General features: G+C 39.6%; 1 protein-coding gene across 1 annotated transcript in view; it reads right to left on the bottom strand.

Annotated features, from left to right (window-relative positions):
- LOC102232823 (E3 ubiquitin-protein ligase rnf213-beta) overlaps positions 1–18,483 on the bottom strand; it is a 38,638-nt gene extending 20,155 nt beyond the window's left edge. The window contains exons 1-26 of the mRNA XM_005805409.3: positions 18,237–18,483; positions 17,148–17,293; positions 16,224–17,062; positions 15,986–16,144; positions 14,513–14,682; positions 14,133–14,416; positions 13,803–14,050; positions 13,452–13,658; positions 13,159–13,375; positions 13,020–13,075; positions 12,777–12,942; positions 12,562–12,705; positions 11,698–11,796; positions 11,487–11,615; positions 10,280–10,445; positions 10,005–10,172; positions 9,781–9,927; positions 9,066–9,697; positions 8,180–8,339; positions 7,860–8,077; positions 6,711–6,854; positions 6,482–6,634; positions 4,702–5,965; positions 4,421–4,605; positions 4,189–4,341; positions 66–3,836 (exon numbers count right to left, since the gene is read on the bottom strand). Of these exons, the coding sequence (XP_005805466.2) occupies positions 66–3,836; positions 4,189–4,341; positions 4,421–4,605; positions 4,702–5,965; positions 6,482–6,634; positions 6,711–6,854; positions 7,860–8,077; positions 8,180–8,339; positions 9,066–9,697; positions 9,781–9,927; positions 10,005–10,172; positions 10,280–10,445; positions 11,487–11,615; positions 11,698–11,796; positions 12,562–12,705; positions 12,777–12,942; positions 13,020–13,075; positions 13,159–13,375; positions 13,452–13,658; positions 13,803–14,050; positions 14,133–14,416; positions 14,513–14,682; positions 15,986–16,144; positions 16,224–17,062; positions 17,148–17,249 (9,981 nt within the window). The 5' untranslated portion in view covers positions 17,250–17,293; positions 18,237–18,483. The remainder of the gene's footprint in view (positions 1–65; positions 3,837–4,188; positions 4,342–4,420; positions 4,606–4,701; positions 5,966–6,481; positions 6,635–6,710; positions 6,855–7,859; positions 8,078–8,179; positions 8,340–9,065; positions 9,698–9,780; positions 9,928–10,004; positions 10,173–10,279; positions 10,446–11,486; positions 11,616–11,697; positions 11,797–12,561; positions 12,706–12,776; positions 12,943–13,019; positions 13,076–13,158; positions 13,376–13,451; positions 13,659–13,802; positions 14,051–14,132; positions 14,417–14,512; positions 14,683–15,985; positions 16,145–16,223; positions 17,063–17,147; positions 17,294–18,236) is intronic.
- Between the last annotated feature and the right edge of the window lie 8,332 nt (positions 18,484–26,815).

Below are 26,815 nucleotides of genomic sequence, written 5' to 3'. Positions count from 1 at the left end.
GCAGTCAGGAGTTTTTGTGACGTCTAAAGGGAAGAGTGAAGTTGGAGAAGAGTTTTCAGCCTTACCTCCAGGAACTTGCTGGAGTCCTGGTGTGTGTTCAAACAAGCTCCCAGAAAATCTCGGAGTGAGTGGTGATGTTGCTGCTGGAAGTACAATCTCTGAAGTTTCTCTTTGTCCTGATTAGATAAATCTGAGTATTTGAGCCTCACAACAGCATCGGGGGTGGCACAGTTTAACAACAAACTTTTCGCCAAGCTGAAGACCTCTTCCTCATTTTCTCTGGGAGACTCGTCATTTTCTGTCTCCATCAGCTCTTCATTTTCCAACATGTTTCTATCATCAATAACTTCACTGGTTTCATCATTCTTATCCATTATCTCAGTTTCTTGCTCAATGTCCATGGCATCAACAAACTCATTGTGCTCCGTCTCAGCCACTTGGTCCTGGTCATCTGGCTCAAGTGTTTTTGGTTTGTCCTCTTCCTCCTGTTCTACTCCCGTGTCAGAAGCAGTTTGTTGTCTCTTTTCTAGTGCTTGCAACAAAGCACTGGCACATGCATCACCATGGAAGCCAATGAAAATGTCAGAGGGCTTGAAATCATCATTGGCCTCTCCAGAAAATGCCTTTACCCACTCTCTCAGTTTGTTGAGAACGCGGTGCTGCCATGCCTCCAGATCGGTGCTCCGATCCACTCTGTGTTTTTCCAGCCTGTTGATGAGGGGAACTGGGAAGTGCTCGTATACCTTCTTCTGGTCTTCTACCACGACCAACCGGAAGTTTGTATGAACACGGCATTTGACTCTGTGGGAGCCAAGACCCAGATCAACATACTGCTGCTTACTGAGGTAAACGTAGTACTGGTTCAAGGCATCGTAAAGGCTTTCATAGAGATTCTGCATGTTAAGGAGGACAACAGTTCTTCCGGTCTCCATGCAGGTTTTTACTCGGTTGACATTCCGGCATATTTGGGCGTATTCCTGGTCTTTTGGGAATCCTGAGCCAAAGATGATTTCGGGTGGTGGATAGTCTCCTTTTGCAAAGACCTGTTGCTGAAGGATATGCAGAGCTGCATTGTTTGTGGTCAGTAACAAGAGATAGCGGCTCTCCTCTTTGATCCCATGATCAAGATTCCTTAATATCATCTGCAAGGTTCTTGGTCTGGGAATTTCAGTTAGATCTTGCAGAACATCTTGGAAAAATATGACTGGGTCAAAGCAGTCCGGCTGTCCACTGAAGTTACGTAGGATGACCTCTACAAGTTGCTCACCATTTGGCTCTTGTTGTGTGGCCTTCACTGCAGCAAACACCATTTTGACCAGGCTGTAGTAATCCCTCAGGCCAAAGAACTGATTCTTCGAGGTCGCATTGCAGATATTTAAGAAGGCCTTGGCCAATGATGGGAAGAGATGTTTTATTTTCAGGAGAATTTGCTTGGAAGATGAACAAATGCCTTTGGCAGTCTCCACAAGTTCATCCTCACTTGGGTCCCACCTGGACACGAATATTCCTCGGTTCATCTTTGCTGGGTCAAGAGCCCAATTGGAGATGCCAACAAACCCAACTTTCATGTGTGGATCTGGCTTGTCATTGTCAATGCATCCATCCTCCAGCAGAGGATGAAGTGTCTTTAGCGGCATCTGTGGAGAATCTTCTGCTAGTCCTATCTCATCTAACACCACTACTGAGACATACTCGTCCATATTTTTGTCCTTTTGGAAACGAGCACAGTTCCTGAATGTTCCTATGATGCCTTCTGGACTTGAGTGAGGGCTGCATTGGAAAGAGACCATGTGGACTTGTTTCAGTTTCTTAAATAGCTCACAGTGGGAGTTCTGGCCCTGCATAGCATCAGCGACAACAGTTTTAGCAAGAGACTTGGAGCTGCCTGGTTTACCGACCAGAAACAGTGGGATCCTCAGTTCTATGCAGACCACCATGAGAAACACGTTTTCTTTGAGTGCAATGTTTTTGGCAATGGTCTCCCTTGTCTGAACATTTTTGAGGAAGAGGTCTTGACAGGATGAAATCTCCGCTTGCAATGCTGGAACACAGTTCACAGGTCTTGGAAAGTACCTGCAAATTTCTTCCAGGTAGTCCTCTTTGGCTACAAGAGATGGGTAGTAGCATACTCCAACAGCTAAGATCAAGCACTTCAGGGTTCTTTGATCATCACTGAGATTAGCTATGTCAGTGAAAATGTCTTGACTGTGTTGGTAAAACCAAACTAACACTTTCATGGACCTCTCTACATCTCTCAGACTTACAAAACTACATTCATTTTTCCGACTTCTCATATATTTCTGGGAGGCAGCCAGTACATTTGAAATGATATTGTTGCATGATGCTGGCAAACGGTGATCGAAAACTTTCTTCTGGACAATCTGTTCGATGTAGGAAAGCTCAGTTAAATCACTCAACTGGCCAAAGTCCCACACCAAAGACACCATACTTGGAGGCAGAGGGTGAACTCTGTACACCAGCTGCCTCAAAGGGACTTTGCCGAGTCGGTCTTCAGTTTCGTTTGCCTTCACTCGGTACCCCAGTCCTGCACGTTCCAAACGTTCCACCATTTCAAGTGAGTGTTTCCTGTACGGATTGCAGGCAGCTATTATTTTTAGGCCACTTTCTGGCCTTAGACGTTCTCCTTTCATTGTTTGGTCACACAGAATTTCCTTGATGGCAAAAATGGCCTCTGTGGTGTTGGCTTCATCAAAGAACAAAATGGTGTCAAGGTTGTGCTGCTGCTGATTTTTGTGGGCAAGAACCTCAGCCTCCCGCACCTTTCTATAGATCATTTCTGCTGTGGTTCCACCATGTACTTTAACAAGAACCATGTTCTCTACTGGTCTTTCCTCTCTTTGCAACGTACATAGGAAACGGACCAGTCTGGTTTTTCCACAGCCAGTTTCACCCATGATCACAACTGGAATCCCACATCGGAACCTCATGTGTATGGCCAACATCTTCATCACATTGTCTGCAGTGAGCTCATAGGTTGGGTCTGGATCAAAGTTTCTGTCCATGATTCCTCTGGTTGCACCAACAACACAAGAAATCCTTTTGATTTTGTCTGACCGGGGCAGCTGGTCAAAGTCCTCAGTAAGCGAAATCCTTTGCAGTTGCAAGCCATTGAAAAGTTCCAGTGACATTACGCTCTCTATGAGAACCTTATTGCTGTGAGGATCAACTGCCCTGAGTGTGTTTCGCCTTTCACACATCTGCACATTAAAGCCAAGGAAAGACATTGAAGAATGGTCAGCGTTGAAGAAAATGTATGGATGTGATTCATTCTCCCATCGTTTTCGAATTGACAGGCGAGTAAGAAGGTCGTCTTCTGGATTGCTTTCGATGTGAAGAGTGGGACTTTCATCAGATGTGTTTAGAGACGGTGAGGCAAAATCTCTTGCCATGTGAATCATAAACTTTACAATGAAGTCCTTAAAGCCTGGCAGATGATCAGCAAGAAAGTCTGGATCACAGAAAACAGAGACTTCACAGTCTTTCAGTTGCACATTGAGGAACCAGGAGAAGTTCTTCAGTTCGCCCCAAGATGGATTTTCCATGCCACAGTGAAGCAGCAAGAGACGAAGGCAGTCTCTGGGATTCCCAACTTTGGATCCTTTCTGATAGTAAAATCGATCCAGACGCTGATTCTGGAAGTAGAGTCTTAAGTATTGATAGGGCCTTTGAATTCCCTCGCTGAAAAACTCCTGTTCGTCTACAAGTGGATCAAATCTGTTGTGCCCAATGAGCCTTGGACTGCCCAACAGCTGCATAACTTCTTTTGGAGCTTTGCAATGAATGGTGGGCAGAATTTCCAGAAGTCCGACCCTCACCTAAAAAATCAAATTGATGACATAAATAAATAATATGCAATAGTCTATGTTAAAAGGACAAAAACATTGAATAGATCTGAAACACATATTTTGCAAATGAAACTGCAAATTTGATTCTGTAATTATTAGAGATACGCTGATCCGATATTAATATTTGTATTGGTTCCGAAATTGAAAAATAATTCTAGATCGGATTCTAGATTGAATATTGGCGACAATGTGCTCAATCTAATCCAAGATGTATTCCTAGTAATTATATAACAGCATTTAAGTTTATAGTCTATGACAGAAATGTTCTGCAGGAACAGGCTTCAGATTGCATCTATTGCAAGATACTAAAAACAATTTCTACCTCTTTTGCCTGGTTTTGATGGTATGTGATTGCTTTCAGAACTTCCACTGTGATCAGATGAGCCTTATTCTTTCTCCACAACATGCCATGGCTGTCGCTCAAACAGCCCAGAACCAACAGACGGAACAGAAGCTCCTCCAAACCTGAGCGAACCTGAAAAAAGTTGGATTCTTGTGGACTTTCAGCCAACAACAAAACGAGCTGTCTGACTGTGTAAAATATGGTTACTCACGCCAGCTGAGTCGATATGAAGGAGAACAGGGTCCTGCTCTCTGAGCTGGGACAGTCTCTCTGTCAGAGTGATAACCAACGAGTCAACGTCCACGCTCGCCTCAATCAGACGGATCCTCACATGTTTTGCTCTTGGAGATTTCTGCTGGAACTTCTCAAACAAACGCTTCACGTAAAGGGACTTTCCTGTCATGTGGAAAAAACTGATGTCAATATATTTTTTATTAACCCTTTTAACTGAAGCTTTTTCACTGCTGGAAGCAGAAAGAAAACATTGCTCACCAACTGAAGGGCGTACAGATGACACCATCCAGACAGAGAGCTGATCTGGAGAAACCAGTGCGACTGGGTCTTGGGACAAGGTGCTTAAAGTGAAGTGATGATGAAGGTATTTTCTAGCACTCTGCTCTGTTAGATTCATGCCAGTTTGCACTTTGTAGTTGCTGAAGTAAGAAGGGACACATCTGTGCTGGTGCACAACAGGACTGACTATCACCAAACGATAATGCGGGCTGGCAGTTTTCTCTAGACCTTCGTAGAGCTCCACCAAGGCTTCGCTGGCTTCATATCCCAGCACACCAGGATTAACCAGAGAATAGATCTTCTGACAATTTTCTCTAGAGACTTGGCAGAGAGCTCTGCGCAGAAAGATCTCCACCTCTTCTCTGGTGGTTTGCTCCCTGCAGACCAGGACCTCGTCAGAAGATGGCAGAGGTTGCTCTGGACTCTCCATGTAAAAAGACAGAGTGGTGGTGAAAACTTCAGCGCTCGGACAGAGGACAAGGTTTGGCTTCCCCATCTGGAGTCCCGGTGGGAGATTCCTGATCATGTGGAGTGGATTTGTTTCAGACAAGCACTCCAGGAGCTGAGCAAGGGTCAGGATGTCCAGGGATTCCTCAAGATACTGGGACATGTTTCCATTGAACCGCCTCCAGAGATTATCAAGCTTGCCCTCATTTACATCATCATCTTCTTCTTCATCTGTTGAAAACTGCATTAAATCATGATCCTCTTCCAGGTCTTCTTCTGCATGCTTGGATGCAGCTGCTGTGACGTCCATGATAGCTTCACAAAACTCTTCATCGTCAGAGGATTCATCATCCTGTGAGCTCATACTCACTGCGTTTGTGTAAGCAACCCTAACATCATTCACCGTGCACTGAGGCTTTATGGGAAAAAGCAGGTGCCACAGCTGCTGAGGAACCGACGTCTGACTTTGACACACCTTGTGTATCCAGTGGCACAGGTACACCAGCTGCTCTGAGGTGAAGTGGTTCAACAAACTGAACCTGGAACGCATCTCGCCAATGAAGGCGCACCATTCTTTGTGGCATGAATCCATCGACTGAGCCAGTTTCCGAAGCTGCTCTGTCACCTCTCCGCTGTACAGCGTCTGCTCGCCGCTGAGGGACAGGAAGGTGATGCTGATGCACGGCTGCTGCTGTGGGCAGCAGTGGACTTCAGCAGACCAGTCCCTGAAGAGCATGTTGCCAGATGTTTGCATTTGAAGCAGGATCGATCCAACTCTCTGAACTCCCTGGAAAACCTGAAAAACACAACATCGTGTGTAGAAACGTCATAAACATTGGACAGATGTGTGGAAATACACCATTTACATTTTCAAAAAGTAAGTAAAAGTAACATGGAAATAATTAAAGCGTAATTTTTCTTATTTGTAATCTTGGAGGTGTCATATCATACACATATTTCATACTATAAGCAAACATGTTTTCTTTACATTTCAATTTGTGAAACACAATAAATACAATTTTGTTGTCTAAAAAAAATACAAAATTGCTTTTTGGAGGAAAATATTTGTTTAGAATAATCAAGTGATGAATCAATGTGATGCATGTTTGCATCACATTGATTCAGCTGATTCAGCTGATTTAGCTGATTCAGCTGATTGATTCAGACTGAGCTGAACATGTTATGTTGGTCTGAACTAATTAAATCAAAATGTAATAATTCATTTAAAACAAGCAGAAAATAGGTCAGAGTTTGTGTTTTATTGATTTTATTCACTAGTGAAGATCTAATTGTAACGCTGAAAGTCTCTTACCTCTGTGAATCTGTTGACCTGTTCTCTGCCGTGTTCCCCTTTAGACGACATCAGCATTAGTTTGTTCTGAAGCTCCAGCAGATCTTCAAGCTTGTAGCTTTTCACCTCATTTCCTGCTTTTACTGTCACCAGAACCATATTTTGTAGACATCTCTGAAAATGGATAAAATCAGTCAGAAAATGTCTCAAATCCAGCTTGAAAGGGTTTTAACTACGACTGGCCCTTTACCTTCTCTGTTTTTTCACTAGACCAGCTGACGTGATAAACTCCATGTGTGTTGATGGAGGAAGCGAGCGAGAGCGAAGACTGCTCCACAGAGCCGTGCGTCTCCTTCAGAGCCTTCAGCCAGCTTAGCAATCGAGTCGACTCTCTCTGAAAGACAAATCCAGTACCGTCAACATTACAGCTAACCCCGAACATGAACTTAACCAGCCTGTTTCCAGTGCTGTGCAAAAGTTTCAAACCAACCCCATTTATGTCCATTTTAAATCTGTCACCAGAGACTTTTATGGGTATGCTTTTAAAGAATATTAAATGAAAGGACTTCAAGCTTTTTTTGTTTTGTTTACTTTTTTTAAAGTAAACAAAACTTTAGTTGGCTGCTATGTCAAGATGCTATGCTAGTTGTTTTCTTTAGCTCACTTTTCCAATCAAATACTTTCAGAACGATAACTTTAATTAAAGGTGACTGAGTATGCTTCTTTTAACAGGTTAGGATAAGCCTATACAAAACATGTTCATTACATTTTTGTACAAAATCCTTCTCGGATAATGAGATTTCAGTTTGCTCAGCTTGACCTCCTTTCAGAATGAGCTGTTTTAGGGCCTTTGGTTACTTTAAGTCCAAATAAGCTGCCATATTCCCCAACTCAACGCTAACACTCGCATGTGAAAATGACTGCAAACAGATGTGCAATAACACAACTGTACATCTTTGAAAAGCATACGTAATGCGTCCTGCACAGCCAACAAGAATGCAGCAAGTGATTTCTGGAAGCTTAGTTGACAACAAAACACTTGTTTTTTCCAGCAGCCTTTGTACAAATCAGTTTGCCAAATGTCCTGGAACTCAGCTTTGGTTGCTAGGTGATGGACAGGGCTTTGAACGGGTTGCTAGGTAACCCCTCCAAAGCCCGTCAAATGTGACTTAACAACTTGGAAGGTTTTGAAACAGCTCATTTTCCAGACACCAAACAACCTAAAGTTACTACCACAAAACCGGCGGGTGTTTGTGAAGCAATGAGAATTTTGTATAATGGACCTCTTTAAAAAAACAACAGACTTTACAAATTGCTAAAGAAAATTAAGATCTGTGAAGTGAAAATCTAACAAGATTTGGATCAAGAAGTGACTCGGTCGAAAAAAGTATCTCAGTACCAGCTTGTCAGGGAGCTTCTCGTCTCTGCTCTGGGCGTCCCACACCTGCTGAGCACACGCCATGAACTCCTGGAAGCCGGTCTGAGGGGAGAGGGAGTAGAGCAGGGGGCCGTATCCCGTCACCGCATCATGAAAGCAGGCCACCTGGTCAATCTCCGTGTCGTTTTCTCCAGCAGATATCGAAGCTAGCTCAACATAAACTTTGACATCGCTCATCGCTGGAAAATGGACACAACAGAGAGAAGTACCACTTATAGTTGCTTCTTGCAGGATTAGTCTGAAAAATGTCAGAAATTGTGTTTGTTATGGTGTCAACCTACTTCTGAGGTTCTCTCTGACCCAGCTGATCAGAGGTTGGCTGTTAAGAAACTCTACCAAACATGCAGTGTGTTCCCTGGTGACGGCAGAGAGCTGCTGCCTGGCATGAGACATGTCGTCAGTGAGAGACTTCAGGACCCGCTCCTTAAAGCTGTCTTCATCCTGAAGAGGAGGCAAGGATATAAATGAGTCGTTTAACTGCAAACCTCCATTTGTTGAATAAAAAAACTATACAAAATTACGATGGCTGACTTCATTTTGGTGTAACAGATAGTTGTAAAACAATAAAAGCAAACTAAACCATACACACCAAATAAGGCCTTGCATGTAAATTTTCACTACATAAACATTAAAACCATCAATCTTTAAAAATGGCACAGTAGAGTATTAAAAGTGAAAAAGTCGATATATTTTTCTAGGATAAATGACGACAAAAACAGGTTAGCCTTAAATAACCATAAAAAACATTCATTAATATGCAGGATTTCAAAACGAGGTCCCAAATGTAAAAGATAATAAACTATTTTGCAAGGTTTGCATACATTCTTATTCAAGAAATTTCCAGACTGAATTTAGACAATAATTACAAATTTATAGCAGATATTATTTTACACAGCAACAGTGAAGCAGGGATTAAAAATAATCTATAGTTGATGTTCAGACCTGGGAAGTGGTTGGATTTAGTCTCCAACATTTCCTAAAGGTTTGGGAGTCTTGTTTTTGTTTAATGAAACCATAAAACTTTGACAGTTTGTTCTATAGGTTAAACTTTATATTTAATGAACCTCTTATTGAAAGAACTGGGATCTCTGATTGCAAAACAAAACAAAAAAAAATCAACACAGCAAATTTACAGTTAAATTTCATGTGGAGCATTTGGTTTGTTACCAGTTGCCTGAGGGAGCTAATTTTGCTGAAGTTTCCGGAAAGCCCCATCCTCTGGGCGATTCTCAGGACTGCGCTGGCTGCAGCCGCTGCATCGTGCAGCTGCCTGTACTCCTGGATCTGACGCAGCCTCGTCTGGACCCAGTTCTTCTCAGCTGTGACTCCTCCTGCTGTAGAAATGACCTCTGACATGAGATCCAGCTCCTTCTCCAGCAGCTTTCCATCCCCCTGATCACCAGAGTCCTCTAGCATCTGGTCGAGCTTCCTAAACCTGATGTTTGCCTCAGCGATTCTGACTCCAAGGTGTAAGAACTCCTCCAGCAGAGGCATCCAGATGCTCTCAGAGATCTGAGTTAGAGTCAGCTGAACGGGAGGCGAGGTGGGGAATCTCGATGCCGCTACGGATGCTGCTCGTTTGACCCACGAGGAAAGAATCAGGTTGCTGTGATGCAGTTTGTGCATCTCTGAGGACATTTTCAAGACATTCATACTGATTTTATACCACAGGACTGGAGGAGGACCAATATTCTGCAGCTTTCTTTCTGCATCAACGACCTGAACAAGCACCAGTTTGTTCAGACTCACAGCATGGAGATCTGCGCTGTGCTGCGCTTCGAGAGTCGACACCTCAGGAACTGATGAATTATAAAAAACACGATGTCAAAAGTTGAATTAAAGATGACAATAACATACAAATGATGAGACATGATTTACTGACCTGTGATGCTTTCCGTAGCCTTCGCCAACATCTTTATCAGTGTATCTATCTCCTGTCTCCGCTGCATGAAAGCATTCAGGTCCTTCTCTCTCTGAGTCAAAATGTCAGCATCTGCTGAAGACGTCTCAGACTTGGTGTTCTTCTTGTCTGTGGAAGAGATTTTTCCTGAATTAATATTCTGTTTGGACGAAAGTTTAATTTGCCATTTACTGACAGACGCTTACATTGCTGGTAAAGTCGCTTGAACTGCTCTCGGTATTTCAGACACGTCTGCAAGTCTCCCAGAGATACACTTCCTTCAAGCAAGGACGCCACCAGAAGATGGACAGCTTCCACACAGCTGTGGACAACCTGTCCTGCCGTGTCGTCCACCTGGATAAAGTTCCAAGTACCTTAGAAACAAAACGACGAGGCTACTGTAAAAAACATGACGACGCAGAGCGTAAAACTTTGACAAAAAATAAAAGAAAATGTTGTGCGATTCAAGTAAATGTCCCACAGTTGGAGAGCAGGAAGTTCACAGCTGACTGAGGATCCAGCAGCTGGACCACCATGTTGTCTCTGAACCGGGCTGCAGACTCGACCACAACAGCAGACTTGACTCTAGGAGGAAGATCTTTCACCTTCAAGGTCAGACTTCTCATCAAGTCTCCTTCTTTTCCTCTCTGTGAACAGAATGAATACGACTTAACCGCTGTTAAAGTGTCTAACTTTTATAATAAATGTGTTTTTTTTGCATATTTGTTAAAACTGTCAATTTGTTGTGAGCTTCTCTTCCTCCCTCTGCTCCCCGTATGCAGAAATACCCTTCTTGATCAAAAGCAACCAATCAGAGCCAGCAGGAGCGTCTTAGTGTTGTCAATCACGTTTGTGTACACATCGCTCACACTCTCCCTGTTGCTCTCTGCTCCACTACAGCTGGTTCACCACAAAGGAGCCTGCAATGAATGCTAAGGCTAGTTAGCATGGTCAACGATGAAGGTATATTAGCAGTTTTTCTGGAAGTTGTTTCTCCACCATTAGCTCACTTAGCAGCATGTACACGAGGTTGATTGACTGTGCTAAGACCCTCCTCCTGCCTCTGATTGGTTGTTTCTAACAAGGAGTGGCGCGTTTCTGCACATCACATAGCAGCTAAAGTTTATCTTTTCACAGATTAACTGTCTCATATACTCTTACGACATAGCGGAAGTTTTAACAAATATGTAAAAAACTGATTTTTAAAATAAAAGTTACGCACTGTGGTTTTAAATAGTGTTACATAAACAAACAGTTACTTTGTGCAGGGTAAATGTAAATGTCTAAAAGACCCAGCAAACTGGGCTTGTGGTTTTTGTTTCACTTTCTGCTTTTCAGGTGGAAGATAATGGATAATAAAACAGGAACAAACATCTCTGTTTGTTCCTGTTTTAAATACAGGTTTAAATACAGTTTTTACCCAAAGAAAGTTACTGAACAGAATAACTGTTGCAAATGGCTGTTCTCTAATTTAGTGGGAATTGTGCAGTAAGCAAAAACTGTTGGGATGTCTGAATGCCCCTTATGTCCTAATTATACTGGTAATTATTTGCCCGTATTATGTAACTTTTAAAAGAAAACATTTTGCTGTACTTTATTCAATATTTCTGTCATTTTCCAAGGAAAAACAAATATTTGCAGCTCCACAAACTGAATAAATCACGATTGATCTCTATCCAGTTCCATACCTGACAGATAGTCTTGATGGCCGAGTGAAACATCTCGTGGAAACAGTTCTGGACAACATGGTGGCTTTTGCCCAAAGCAGCCGCATGTGAATCCAGGCACCAGATCAGCACTTTATCCTCATCGCTGACCTGCACAGAGAGACATCTCAGGTGAGCAAATTGTTCTCATTTTAAATAGTAAAGAGCATTTCCCCACTGTGGACATGCTTACCTCATTTATCCTCTTCTTCAGATCTTTCTGAAGCCGTGTCGCCCAGTTAGAGGAAACGTCTTCAGAAAAACATTCGACCTTCAGCAGTGCGTCCCACAGCTGCTCAATTAGCACAGAAATGATGATTCAGATAAATAAACAGGTTCAGCAATGTGAAAATGAGTTTACTCTAAACATTAAATTGTATGGAAGCAGTTAAATATGCCCTTGTATTTTTACCCATTAATTTTATTTTGTTTGTCATAGAAATAAACTATTTCTAAACTTTTTACTGTATTTACTATTTACGGTTATTTAATGTGTAATTGGTGAGGTTATAATTATCTTACAAATAAAGTATTGGACTAACTGCTTGCTAATTTACAGACCCAGTTCCTGGCTGTGGTTTTCCATTAAAAAAGAAGAAAATTAATTACATTTATTTATGTGGAATGGATGTTGGATAATGAAAAATACTGAAACTGTTTTGATTTAGTAAAGATTATATTTTCAAGTGTACAAAAGAAAAAAAATGAGCTAAAATCAGTTCTTTAAAGTTGTCAGCGCGATATCCTGTAATTACTTTTAGTTGAGGTTATAAACATCTGTCCCATTATCTGCCTGAGTTTTCTACATTTATTGATTTTCAGATGTGTTTTTGAAAATAGTCTGAAGTTCCATTATTAATTTATCCAGAAAGTATGTATAAGAAAAAAAGTATCTTGTTTTGTTTTGTTCATTTTAGGTGCTTTTCAAAATCTGATTGTAAAGAAATCAGTCAAACATCCGATCAGTGCCAGTTTACAGTCTTTAATATTCAAATTTCTAAATATTTAATTGTAACAAAATAATATATCACTATTGTAATTTTGATCAGCTATATACCTCAATTTCCTTTGGATAGATGAGTGTTTTTGTAGATACAAGTGGTTTCTGCAGCAGTTCATCTCTCCACTCACTGATCCGCTGCTGCACAGCAAACAACTTCTCCACAACTCTCTGCTTAGACGCCTTTTCACCTTCTTCAGACTAAACCAGAGGGAATTAATCACAGTTAGAAGATTGGCACTTAGGAGGAAATACAAGTAAAATATGGATACCTCTCCTCTCAGCTTCATCTCAAGTATCTCAGCCAGTTTCAGCACCAGCTGGAGGGACTGGACCACCGTTTGGTACCATGGAACAATCCGGGCGATCTCACATGTGCACTTCAACACACTGATGCTGCTCTCAAACGCTGACTGCAGGCTCCCAGATTTAGCCAGTCTAATAACAGAAACAAAAATAAATTTACACACAGTCCAGGGTTATAAAACCTGAGGGTCTGATGAATATTTCTGTACCTGTCCTTCTGTTTATCTGCCTCCATGAGGATGTGGCTCAAAGATTTATCAGCCAGCTGCATGCAGACAAGATTATCAAACAAAGATTATCAATATACAATTTCACCATCAAGGCTCAAATTTTATATTTTCTTCCTACCTTCACATTTACTTCACATTGTTTGAGATCCATTTTCTCTCTACGTGTTCGCAGCCGGTACAACAGACTCTGGATCAGGTGTTCTGCTCCAACTCCAGTCAGGCGGGAAAATTCAGGAAGATCATCAAACGGGATCAGAGCCAACCAGCTCGTCAAGAGCAGAGGCATCTCTGCTGCAACTGCTGGTAAGTTTTTCTGGATCAATGAGAGCATTTTCCTGCAACAGAGCAGAATATGTCAAAAGAGATCAAGAAAAGAAATATAGTTAACGTGGATCTGACAAAAGGTCTCACCTCCTTTTGTCAGAGTAGGACGTCACATTTTCTCTGAATCTGATAAAGCCGATGTCTTTAAGTCCTGACCAGTCGTCCTCTTCAACATTTGGACCCACTTTAGTGGCATCAGCTCCCGGCTGTCTGAGCCTGAAGAGCAGAGGAGGGAGAAGGACGAGCTCTGCCAGAGCCTGCTGGGCACAGAGGTTCATCAAACCCATCACCGTGCTGAAGGACGAAATAATTGGATAAACAATATTAGTTCACTAATTAATAAAGCAAAAATAGCAACATTTATCATCTCTCCAAAAGTGTAAAAAGAAAAATCTTACTGCTCTCCAAAAGTTTAAATATTACAAAAACAAAACCTACAACTGAGGATTTCCTAATGATGCGCTCAGCTCCTCCAGGCTCTTTGTGTCCATCGCGGCCTCTGAGGTCACCAGCAGACACAACTCTGCCCAGCCTTTCACTCCCAGGTTGATGCTACAGTATCTTGCAACCATGAAGACAGACAGACCCAGAACCAGAGGACTGGAGCTCCTGCATTTTTCTGGCAATTTCTCCTTTGGCTCTCCTTTTAAAATCTGCACCAAAGTCTCTGAAATCAGCTCTGGTGCCTGCAGATACAAATGTTTGTTACTGATGGAATGTTAGAAGTACAAACTATAATATTTTATGCTTTTTTTCTGCAGAGCTGACCTTGACTAACGGGGGTTTGGAATTGTCCTGGTATGAAATTCGACCTTGAGCTGAAATGAAACTCCATGTAAAATGCCTCAACTGCTCACACAATGTTGTAGTGCTTTGTCTGTCTGATGGAGTCCATTTCTGGAAGATGTGGTTCAGAAGAGTTGATGCTGAAGTCTGCCACGCATCGGAAATTTCATCGCCTCTAGATTTCTTCCATCCAACCCACTGTAGGCTAGTTTTCCAAACATTCCGTCCATCATCGCGGCAGATGAAGCCTTCATAAAGGTGCATTTCTAGGTAAACACACAGAGAGCTGTCATTAGTTTATACGAGTCCACTAACACCAACATGAATAATTTATTTTGGTTACATCAAGTTTCTGTGTTTACCTTTTATTGTTGTGTCCACTGGAATTTGAAGAGTTCGATAGGCTGCTCCAATAACTTCCTTGCTTCGTTGTTTAACACCGTAGCAGTATCTCACCTGGAGACCTCTGGTCAGTGTGTTTTCCTCAACAGAGAGTTGTGCTTCTACCAGGTAGCCTTCCTGCTTCAAACCACTGAACGTAAAACATTTCAGGTTTTAGTTCAAGTTTTATTACACAATCCCATGACATTGGCATCAAACATAATTATTATGTTTCTGCAAGTACTTAGTTTGCCATAAAAATAACAATGGGTCATCAGATAAGTTCTCTTTCACTTGACAAAAGTTGGAGACAGCAAATTGTCAATATAAACAAATGTATCAGCAGTATGTATCTTTCTGGATTAAGAAGAAAGAGTAAGTTTCTAGAACTCCACAATTTTTACCTGGTTGCTCTTAAGTATGCAAGGGGATGAGCAAATGATTTACAAAACAGGGAAGCTAAAGCCTGAACTTACAACCTAAGTCAAGTCAAGTTTATTTGTGTAGCACAAGGCAGCTCAAAGTGCTTTGCATCATAAAGACATCATACAGTCATCAGTTTAAGAAGCAAGCAATAAATATTACATTTTGTCAAATGCCATCAACAAAATCATCAAGTAAATACACTTTAAAGGTTGGTTGAGTAGTCAATAGTTTTATGTGGTTCGCAACAAGTAAACAAGCAGAAAAGATTGTTGCAGTGATTTTGATTGCAAAGCGGCTAAGTGATCCTTAAAATAGCAGTAAAATTGTTCAGGCAAACTAGGAGGTTTCTGTAATGCTAAGGGGAACTGCCCAAAAACCTAAAAGCTAAAAAGATGATAGGGTGTAGATTAGCATCTAAAGAATCTACAGTAAACACCTGTAATTATGGGGAAAACTGCAACTCTTAATCTTAATCTGTAAATGTTACTGTTCATTTCAGCTGCAGAATGTAGCTTTCATAAAAAAAAAATTTATACATTTGTTGAACTATCACCATGTCATGACAGTACGGTATGAGACAGATAATCTGTGTAAAAATTGAGCTCCTCTGCCTTCTCCCAGTGCTAACAAGACTGACACGAGATTGTCAATCGCCATCTTGTGTGGCACCGATCATCCTCACATCCTCTCCTATCCCGCTCTGTGCTACGCTGCAGCTAGCATGTTGTGAATGTCAGGCTAGTTAGAATGGGCACCAATGACAGAAGCTTAATAGTTTTCCTGCTACGATAAGTTGACAACGCTAAAACCCACCTCCTGGATCTGATTGGTTGTTTTTGAGTGTTGCGTTTCTTCAGATGCCAATAGCAGCACAAGGAGGAGGTGAAGAAGCTGATCTTTTTACAGAGTATCTGTCTCATAATATGTAAAAGACATATTCTTCATAAAAGTTACATACTGCAGCTTTAATACTAGATCAAAGTCTAACATGCGAATCAGGTGTGTGCATCATTGAGAATAATACTCACACAAAATGTGTTATTTTAAAGGGCAAATTCCCTCCTCCTTCAAAACACATTAGGAGTGTGTCGTGTTCTTGGTTGAATCTGAACTTCTTGTCCAGAACAGCGTACATGTGCAGTGTGAACATGGGAACTCCAGGAGGAGGCCTGACTGGGCTCCTATCCCTGTGAAGAAAAAAATAGTTTATTTTTACTTTTTAGGCTCTGCATCAAAGATGAACAAAGATGCTGAATTCAGCCACACCTTGTGCTTAGAGTTTGGTCAGCGGCTTTTTTTGAGGCCGTCAAACTGGACTGTTTCTCTCCTCCTCCCCCACCAGAGACCGCTGTGGCGTATGACTTTGGTTGGCCGTCTTTATCAGACTGAGATGTTGCTGCTTCAGCAGAAGAGCCTCCAGGTTGATCGTTCTCATTTTTAGCCATTGACTCTGTTGTGCTGCCTTTGACTGGATCGTCTTTTGGGCCCGGAGTAGCGCTGCTTTGCTGCAGCTCGGGTTCAGTCTCTGCAGGACCAGCGGAGGCTGGTTGAATGTCTTTACGCTGCGTGTCATCTTGTTTGGAATCGAGGAAGTCTGTCTGTGTTTCCTGGTCCTTCTGAAACACAACTGCAGTCTGTGTGAATTTATGTCTGCCTTTATGCGTTTTTGTTTGTGTCTGAGCTTCCACCATCTGTGCATCTTTCTGGGATTTTTCAGCATTTTCTTCTTTTTGCACGTTTTGTCCAGCCTGGAGAGACTGTTCATTGACAAACAAGCCTTCCTCAGTTTGGGTACTTGTGGTCTCACCTGCCTTATTCTCATCTTTTTCTGTGCTTTTGCTTTTCACATCTGAGAAGCCCTTTTTTCTCCCTTGGGATTTTTCAGCATTTTCTTCTTTTGGCAGGCTTTCCCCAGCCTGGAGAGACTGTTCTGTCACAGCCAAGCCTTCCTCGGTTTGGCTACTTGTGGTCTCAACAACCTCATTCTCATCTTTTTCTGCAATTTCACATTTTAAATTTGAGACTGTCTTTTTTCTCCTCTGATGTCTTCTTTGTCTTCTTTTCTTTTCCTGAATATTCTTGGTGGGATTTACAGATTCGTGTTGCTGAAATATACATTTAAATGGTTTTAAATAGTTCTTATATGCAGAAAAATAACAGAATAAACACATATTACATCTGCAGTTCTACCTCAGTTCTCCTTCGGGGTCTTTTGGTTGCAACATCATCATTTTTTCTGGATTTCTCCTCTGATTCAGCGGTGCTGTGGAGGTTTGCTGCCCCGTCCGCCATCTGTGGGGACGACTTTCCACGGACAGCCTCCCTTACTCTGATATCTACACCATAGAAAAAGTTAAATGTCTGCATCTACTCATTATGGGTATGAAAATGATATTATTTTGGTCCTTTAATAATACATTGGAACCATCCTTTTCCAGACTCTTTTAAATATGACTTCAACATGCAGCTACCCACATTGACCAGAAAAACACCTTCTGGAGAAAATCTGGTCTGATGAGTTGGACAATGTTTGAATTGAGGAGACTTTTAAACCTAATCAAGCCTGATTCATGCTGGATTCATGCTTTTTGATGCCTAATAATAATATGCAGATTCTCAGCAACTTACTTTAAGACATTTAACCAATCTGTGATGACATATGCACATAATTGAGCCTGCAATTATAACCCTACAGTGGACTAGATGAAATTCATGATAAATTTAAACCTAATTATTGTTTCTGATGTTGACTTCACCGCAGTATGAAAAGTAGGTTTATTACTTTACTAAAGGTCAGAAAAGTTAATAACAAATGTGTGCATGTAGGGTGAACTGTGATTCTGAATTAACTGTAAGAAAATTAGATCATTTGGTTTAAAGGTTTTTGCTTTAAGTCGTAATTCAAAGTCTTTGACAAACTCCATCACAGCTCTAAATGGAAAATATTTAAGATAATGATTAAGACTTATTTTCCACCTATAATTAATGATAACCTGCTTTACTTGAATAAAAAACAGAAAATGATACTCATAATTTTACAGCCATATAATGAGTATTGAACCGATTATGGGGAGAAACTATAAAAACTCCAGACTTTAAAGTTTGTTATTTAAGCTATAGCTAAATGCTAGTGTTGACTTTTCGTGACAATGTTTTAAAGTTAAACACAAACTGACATAGGATGTTTACCATCAATGCTGTCTGTCGTTTTATTAGTAATACAACCAAATCTGAGACAAAATAAAAACTATATCAGATGTTAAGTCATACTTTGCTTACCTATGCGTCTGTCAGCCGCAGGTCGAGTATAAACAGAAATGCTCTGTGATCGTTTATTGCAGACTCTAAGGTCAAGGGAAGGAACAGTCCGCAAATGTGTCGTCTGTCCTACAAACGGGTCATTTTCTCCACCCGTCACTTCATAGGTTTACTTAAGATAAACCAGTTTAATACAACAACACTTGTTTACAACAAATTATACTCGTGTATGGATAAATTGGGCGATAATGCCTCGCTTTACGTGATTTTCTGTTGTTGTTCGATACGGGATTTTCTGACAGTCCCTAGAACACTTGAACGTCTCTTCAGTTTCGTTTCTGCTTTGGTCTCGTCGAAGAAGAAACTTAGGATGTTTTGAAGTTTTCAATTTCGATTTTCGCAAGAAAAACTGATAAATTACCGGCTATCTTGCTTTTTACGGCATTGTCTATCAGTTTTATATTTTAAAACTTTTCTATTCAAGTCGAATACAAACACAATGTAGAAAATTCTTAAAGAAAGAATATCAGAAACTAACTTTATTTATTTATTTATTAACAAAAACAGACGTCTGGGAATAGCCAGTTTACAAGTTCTTAAAAGCATGCTTTTTTCCCCCAGAATTAAACAAAATCCCACAGAAAAAAGATATATGCCTTTATATATATATATATATATATATATATATATATATATATATTTTTTTTTTTTTTTTTTTTTTTTTTTTTAAAGAAATATCACATTTTTAATGACTCTCAAAGATAAACAAAACAAGAGGAAAGTATCATATATTCCTCAAAGTAGGGAACATTATCTATCCACTTCAAGAAAATAAGTAAGTAATGTACTAAAAAAAATAAAAGTAAATCAACATAAATCCATAGTATTAAAGTTTTTAATCTTATATCCAAGTAGAATTTGACAATTCACATAATTCTAAATTTAAATTTATGTTGCATTTATGACACCCTATAAAATCATATAAGGTCACAAATTCTAAATAGTCTAATAAAACAGAAGAAGTGATTATTTAAAACTTTTTGTGAAATGTAATTTTTATAATTACATTTCCAGTGAGGAAGAAATTATTACACTACATAATTTATCCCCCATAACTTGTGCTAAATGACAGTCTTTTCACATCAGGTACATGTTAAAGATTTTGAAGTTTATCCTCCACACTGTGGATCTGAGAGTGATCACTATGGTGAGATCTTAAGAGCTGTCTGAGGACTTTTGAAAAAAGATAATATCAACTTATGAGTCTGAATTTAGTCTGTAAGTAGAGGGAGTTCAAAACATCTGCCAGCTTCCCTAAGTCTGCTTGGTCAAAGAAGCAAGTTGATCCAGAAAGCAGACCACAATATGCTAAAGGAAGCAAACTCTCATGTCAGATGATATGAAAGTGACTGTACAAGAAACCTCTACTCTCAAAGAAAAGTCTAAAAACCTGAATGAAGTTTGCTAGACCAAAATTATACTGTTTGGCCAGGTGGAGGTAAAATAAAATTTTTGGGACACCAGAAGAGACGCCATATCTGATGTACTCTAATTACAGCATTTACAAAAACAACCTCATACCAAATGAGAAGCAGGCGGTGGTGTCATGGTTTGGAGATGTTTCTCTGCAGTACATGACCAATTCACCATCTTAATGAATTCTACCATGAATCAGGGGACGCTTGAAGATAATGTGAGACGAAAGAACAAATTAAAAAAGATGGATGACTTGAAACCCCCAAACATCTCAGAGCTGATGATGAGGGGTGAGGTAAACGTTCCTCAGACCTCAATAAAAAAGGTTATTTCACTCAAAGGGAGTAAGACTAGGGTGAAGTTAGCCCTTTTTTTTGACTTGTTAAAGAAGTCAACAATTCTTTGCAGTTCACCTGTAATAACATCATATAAATAATAAAATTGCAGATCAATCTGTGAATATTAGTTTATAAAGGACAGAATAATTAATGCAACACAGACTCACAGCTACAAAGACTAAGAAAACTCAATGACCATGAAAATAATTAAGGTTAAGAAACTGCTGAAATAGTTTCTCATTGGTAAACTGCACCTCTGAAGTGAACATTTTGATGTCATCATTGCTGTGAGCCAACGGGTTTCTGGACTCTGCGAACTACGACCCTGCTCCTCCTCCCAGCGGGTCGGCCTGCTCCTTTTGCTGCACCCTCCTCTCTTGTCCACCATCTGGGCGTTTGCAGATCTTTACTTTGCGCTGCAGGTTTCCTTCCGGACCGAGCATCGTCCACGAACGACTCGACGTCTCCAAACCTGGCAGTGAGCCCGACGAGACGCTCCTTCAGGGAGTTGAACTCTTTGTAGAGATCTCCCAGAGCTTCTGACAGCGGCTGAATCCTGCAGGAACGCAAACAGGTTTATCCCTCTAGACACAATTAAAGTAAAATCTACCACCGCTTAGAGATTATAAGCAAATGAACAGACCAGTAAAATATAGCAGAGTTAAACTTAAACAGACAGCTATAAAATATTTGGCAGATTTTCCCACGTATAGCTGCCAAAACAACATTACAACCCAAAAGAGTGGATCTCTACATTTGAACTCTGGCAATGGCTGAATGTTATCATTTAAAGAGCTCACAGATGGTTTTCTTTGAAATCTGGAACTTTTCTTTGGATTTATTCTTTTTTGTGGAGAAGAAAAGAGGATGTGTTAAATGTCAGACCTAATAAAAAAATTCTACTTATAGAAGATGAAGAGTTTGTGAACTGCTGAGACTAAAAGATGAATGATCCCACAGCAGATCATCAGCTGTGTGTGGGAACTAAATCCTGCCTTCTATCCATCAAATTGTCATTTTAGAGAGATTCAGCTTATGAAGATGGGTAAAACAATTATTGTGATAGCTTGATATTCATTTAAAAAAATTATAATTAAATTGTGTATCAGAGTTTAGTAGATAACAAACAAGGTACATGATTAAAAAATGTTTTGAAAAGGAACTTAAAGCCACCAGAAAACCTGGAGAACTTTGGATCAAGACTAAAAGATTAGGAGAGAATATGCTTGTTTGGAAGGAAAATACACATAAACAAGAACTGAACTTTTGCACAGTCCAGCTGAAGTAGCCACAAAGCTCGGAGCTTCCTGACCTTCCGTAGTCGGGCAGCACGGTGTTGTGGTCATGCAGCAGCAGATCTTTGACCTGCGTCATGATGGCGTATTTCCAGTTGTCTAGAACCAGCGTGAGGTTTGCACATCCTTTGCTGTTCGTCTTCTCAGCTGCAGGTCAACAAATCAATTAGACAAATTTCATTGAACTGTTTGTGTTAGAGTCTCAGAAATAAAACTCAAATAGCAGAAATTCTCTGAATGTTTTTAAAGTTTTTCTTGTCTTTTAGACTTGCTTTCTTTCTTTCTTTCCTTTTTTTTTTTTTTTTTACAAAATCCAGGTAGAGTAGCAGCAGTTTTATACATTATCCAAAAACTCTGAAATACAGTTAAACTTGTCTACGAAAATATGTTTTACCTATTAAGCAAATTTTAATAAGTCACTAGAATAAGTGACTTAAATAAGTCACGGAAAACTGTCTTACGTTTATCTGAAGATAAAGCGTTTATAACTTACAATAGATTCTCTCAAAAATGCGCTTAAAAACTATTTGCTAAAAATAATAAAATATAAAAGAAAACAATGGAAGCAGAATAAAGTATTGTTGGAGTTAATTCATTTTGTCTCTGTGCTCCACCAGGTCCAGGTTTACCAGTTTCAGGACCCGACCAGAACCCCTCAGTGTAAATTACCTTGAGAAATAATGAGATTTGGTTATATATATATATATATATATATATATATATATATATAAACAGGCTTTCATGCTGAAAAATGATCAAATGTTACAAGCCATACATGTCATACAAATAGAACAGAAACAGAATCACATTCACCGTCCAGCGCTGGGCCACACTTAGCAAACCTTATGGACGGAACCAAGTGAGGCAAAGACTGTAGAGCAAGTTTAGCCAAGTAGTCTAATCAGTTTCAGTTTGTTTATGCAGACACACATAAACATGGTAATGTAGGCTGCAGCGTGTGCGTGTAAGTAGTTAAAAGAGGCTAAAAGAGATAGAGGGAAAGATAGAACCTACAACAATATACTACAAATATACAACAATATCCTACAAAGAGCAGTAAAATAAAAACAAAAATAACAACAAATGACCAACTCATGCTGTTAGCCACTGCAAGTGTTTTTAAAAGAAATCTACAAACAGAAACCAGCTCCTTAATTTCATAACTTAGTAAAAGTTCGGACCGAGATGAGAAATAAGATTTAAGGCATCATAGTAAATACAGAAATATTTATCCCACTAATTTAAAGCTATTTTCATTCAACTAAAAAGTTATTTTTTTAGACAGGCATCTCTTAAAAACAAAACAAAACAAAAAGAACATCCGATTTTTTTTAAATGTGGTTTTTGTGGGCATTACAGCAACAAAACTTGTTTACCAGCTTATCGCATGTTTCACTTCTATTTCAATGATTTATCTTTGCCATCATCCTAACTTAGCTGCCTTCATTGATTCTTTTTCAGATTCAAGTTGCCACTCTAAAATATTACTTCAAACCATAATCTGCCAGGGTTACAAACAATTACAGGCTCAAGCATAATAGCCAACAGTCCAGATAATTATCAAGGACATAAAAATGTTTAAAACCAATCATAACGAATATTTGAAAAATAGGAATTCATCTGTAAAAATATGCCGTAGTATGCTTCTTTTCTGTCATCAGATGTGTTATCAGATTTTTCAGTAAAACATCACTAATTAGTTTTTTTAAAGTTTTTTTTTTTAATTATGGACTTGCCTTCATCGCCGTGATCCAGTCCTGGTTTCTGTTTCTGAGCGACTGCCAGAGTCACGGACAAGACGAGCAAAACTCCAGCCGACTTCATTCCTGTTTGAAACAAAACCTCCTTTAATTTCTGATCATGAAAGCATCAGTCTCAGAGTTTAAAGTCAGTGTAGAAAACCCACTGGAACAATGCCGTGGTCATAAAGAAAACACCTGTTTTATATCTGGGAAGGAGGGAGGACCTTCAGTCTCCTCCCCTCCGTCAGAATGAGCTTCATGTGGGAGTTTCTGGTGGAAGTGTTTGAAGTTTCAGGTCAACATTCCTGTTCTTCATCTGCTGCACATCTGCAGATCAATTATAATAAATATTCTAAGAGTTAAACACAGCAAATTGATCCTCTGTCCCATTTCGACTGAGAATTTAGCATTGGACGCTTGATGCATTAGAAAACAGATTATATTTAGTAGATGTTGACTTTTAGAGAACTTGACACACAGGCAGTGATTTACTGCTGTAGCAGTTCTGCTTTAAAGCTTTTCTTCTGGTGAATGAATTCCTGGCTGCAGGAATTTGCTCCCATTCAGACAAAACAGCAAAACGACGACAGCAGGCGATGAACGACGAGGTCTGGAGCCAATATTTCATTCAGAATCAAGCCAGTTGAAGCTGGATGAAACACGCTCAGTGATTCATTGATGTTTTTTTAAACTGGGTGTTAAATCAGTAAGAAACTCACTGGCAAAAAAAATAAACAAGTTAAGGAACTGAGGAGAAACTGACTTAGATATAATCTGGTAGCAGACCAGTGATGATACATAGTAAGAGTATTCCATTCCCTTTAACTTTTTGCATTTTATCATGTTGTAACATCCAACTTCAATATGTTTATATGCAGGAACAAACACAAAGTAGAGAATTACTGCAAACTTACAGTTACTGTAAAGAAAATGATACTTTCCAAAAACAAGATGAGAAAGGTTTGGTCCAGTTTATTCTGATACCAGCTGCCTTCATAACTCAACCAAATAGCGTCTAGCTGTATGTAATTTAACAACAGCAGGACGGGTAAAACGATGAATGGAGATAAATACAGTTCAGTTCTGGTAGAAAACCAGTGGAGGCTACAAAAGACTTGAGGTAAAGGTTTACCTTCCAGCAGGACGAAGACCCTAAACATGCAGTCAGAGCTGCAGCAGAACGGTTTGGATCAGCGGTGTCCAAACATCGATGTGTCTCTGCTCCAGCCGAATAACTTCCTCATTATGTCATCAACCTCTGCAGATGCCTGCTAATGTGCAGCAGAGCATCTAAAATATGCGGGACATCGACTCTTGAGGACTAGAGTTAGCCAGCCCTGGTTAAGACTGAAGCATATGATGTGTTAGAATGGCCCAGTCAAAGTACAGAACAAAGCCAGAATGAGGATATGGAGCAAAGTTTGAAAAGAAGCTGAATATTTGTGGGAAAACATTCTTTAAAATACCATCCATAAAATAGATTAGTGGCTATAAAATGGCAAATGTTGAATCCTTGCCATGTTTCTGAAGGATAAAGTATCTAAATTGTTTTAGTGGCGTACAGGGAAGTCAAAGGGAAGAAGTATTTTTCTAGGACAGAATTAGAAACAAAGGGTAGAAGCTTGTAAATTCCCTCACAAATATTTTGTCAGGTAACATTTTTATCATCACCATATAATATGTGGTGCTTACTGAGTGTGTATTATGTGTATATTGTTGGATATTAGTTAATCAATTACCATTCGAACATTTCGAATGTGTAGTTTAATAAGTGCTGTTTGTCTTCTCAAAGCAAATAGAGTAATATTTCTTTAAGGTTCATTGTGACAAAAACAAAAACAAGACAGTGTTGTATAACTTGATGTACTCTGATGTAGTACCTGGGTTTCCCCCAGTTGTATTATAAGCCTGGCGGGCCACCAGGCTTTACTTGTGCCCCCACCAGGCTTAACATTGCTCATTTATTTACATATTCTTAGTGTTTACATTTTTTAAGACTTTATAGTTGGTGTTCAGATATTAATCTTCCAATAACACATAATTATCAAGTGATATTTTCAAATTTCCTGTCAACTTAAAACATTTTTTAGCTCAAAAACACAAAGAACCGCTGGATGAATGACTGCCTAGCGCCCCAACTACTGGGCTTAGCAAGTTTCCTGAGGGAGACCTTGAGTACCATAGAGATAACATAAATGTACTCTGATTTCAACAGAAACTTCTTTAAAGCTGTTATTTTCCAAGTTCTATATGTTTGTATTAAAATAAATTAATTATGATCAATTGAGATGCATTTAAACAGATTTGCTTTTACATTTTTGTTCTTCCTCACCAAGCCTAAATAAAAGAAAAGATGAACAACACTCCTGATTGTGTTCTTTGTTTCTTTTATTGTTTTGCTTCAAATCCAAGTCAACAGCATACAATTTTCAGGGTCCTCGGTCAGCTCAGTGGAAAGTGAGGACGGGCTGCAGCTCCAAGAGCTTGCTTGCTCAGCAAACAGCCCCCAGATTAATACAAAAGGAAAAAGGTCAGAGCCGCCCCTTAGTGTGACATCAGAGCAATCACACCAAATTAAATCCACACGAGGGGGCAAAAGGAGCAAAAAGCATCAAACTAATCTAAAACTATAAGTATTCTCTTAATTGATGAGGGCAAGTTTACAGAGAAGCCCACATCTGATAAATTAGTAAACATGAGCCGCTCGTGACTCGCCCTCTGGACTAGAGAGGTTCACTGAAAACGTTCCCAGGTTGGATCATCACTGCAGTGACGCAGCACACATTCATGAATGAAAATCAAACTAACCTGAAAATCGTGGAGAAAAAAGGGACTGAGTGAGATTCTGGATGCTTCTGCTAGTTTAGCACTGCTGTGATCTGATTGTTTGTCGGTAAATACTCCATCTAATCTTCTCTTTGTTATTTTACAGAGGCACTTTTTAACTCCACACATATTGTTTACCCTTTAAATGGCTTTAAAGAACAGATGGACACCAAAATGTTGCAGTTCCGCTGAATGTGAGCCTGAAACGCTCAGAGCACCTGTGGCCAACTTTAAAAAAAAAAAAAGAAAATCATCTCACTCATATTGGTCCCAATGTTATTAGTCCTGTAGGAAAAAGAAACCAATTTCAATCGACCCAAATGCCCAAACTGAATATGTTAAAAAGAGTTAGCCATGATACTTTTAAAAGAGAATTAGTCTGTCTACTGAATTTGCTTTTAATCTGATGTTCACTGCAAAAACACAAAATCTTACCAAGTATTTCTGGTCCATTTTCTAGTGCAAATATCTCAGTAAACTAAAAATAAGATAAAACTAACTTACAAGTAACTTTTTAGCACAGTATCGGAGTTTGTCTTAAATAAATAATGCTTTAATATTTAGGAAAAAGTACTAGTTATACGACAGTGGAACAAGACATTTTGACTTATGGAAAAAATGTCTCATTTCACTTACAACTAGCACTTTTTAATCAACATTAAGGAATTATTGACTGGAAACAAGCTCATATTTCTTGCTGAGAAGTTACTTTTTAGTTTTATGCTACTTAAAGTGTACCAAGTGTTTGCACTAGAAACTACATCAAAAATACTTCGTAAGATTTTGTGCGTTTGCAGTTTAATTTGTTGCACTTCCTCAATCAGATATTTTAATATGTCTGAGCAGGAGAAGCAAAAGTAGATTGAATAAATTCACCATTTAAACATTTGCTTTACCTGGTAGAAGTTAAAATGTCAGCTGAG

The sequence above is a fragment of the Xiphophorus maculatus genome, chromosome 10 (genome assembly GCF_002775205.1).
Source record: "Xiphophorus maculatus strain JP 163 A chromosome 10, X_maculatus-5.0-male, whole genome shotgun sequence".
Classification (NCBI taxonomy): Eukaryota; Metazoa; Chordata; class Actinopteri; order Cyprinodontiformes; family Poeciliidae; genus Xiphophorus; species Xiphophorus maculatus.
This window is presented reverse-complemented; position numbering and strand designations above follow the sequence as displayed.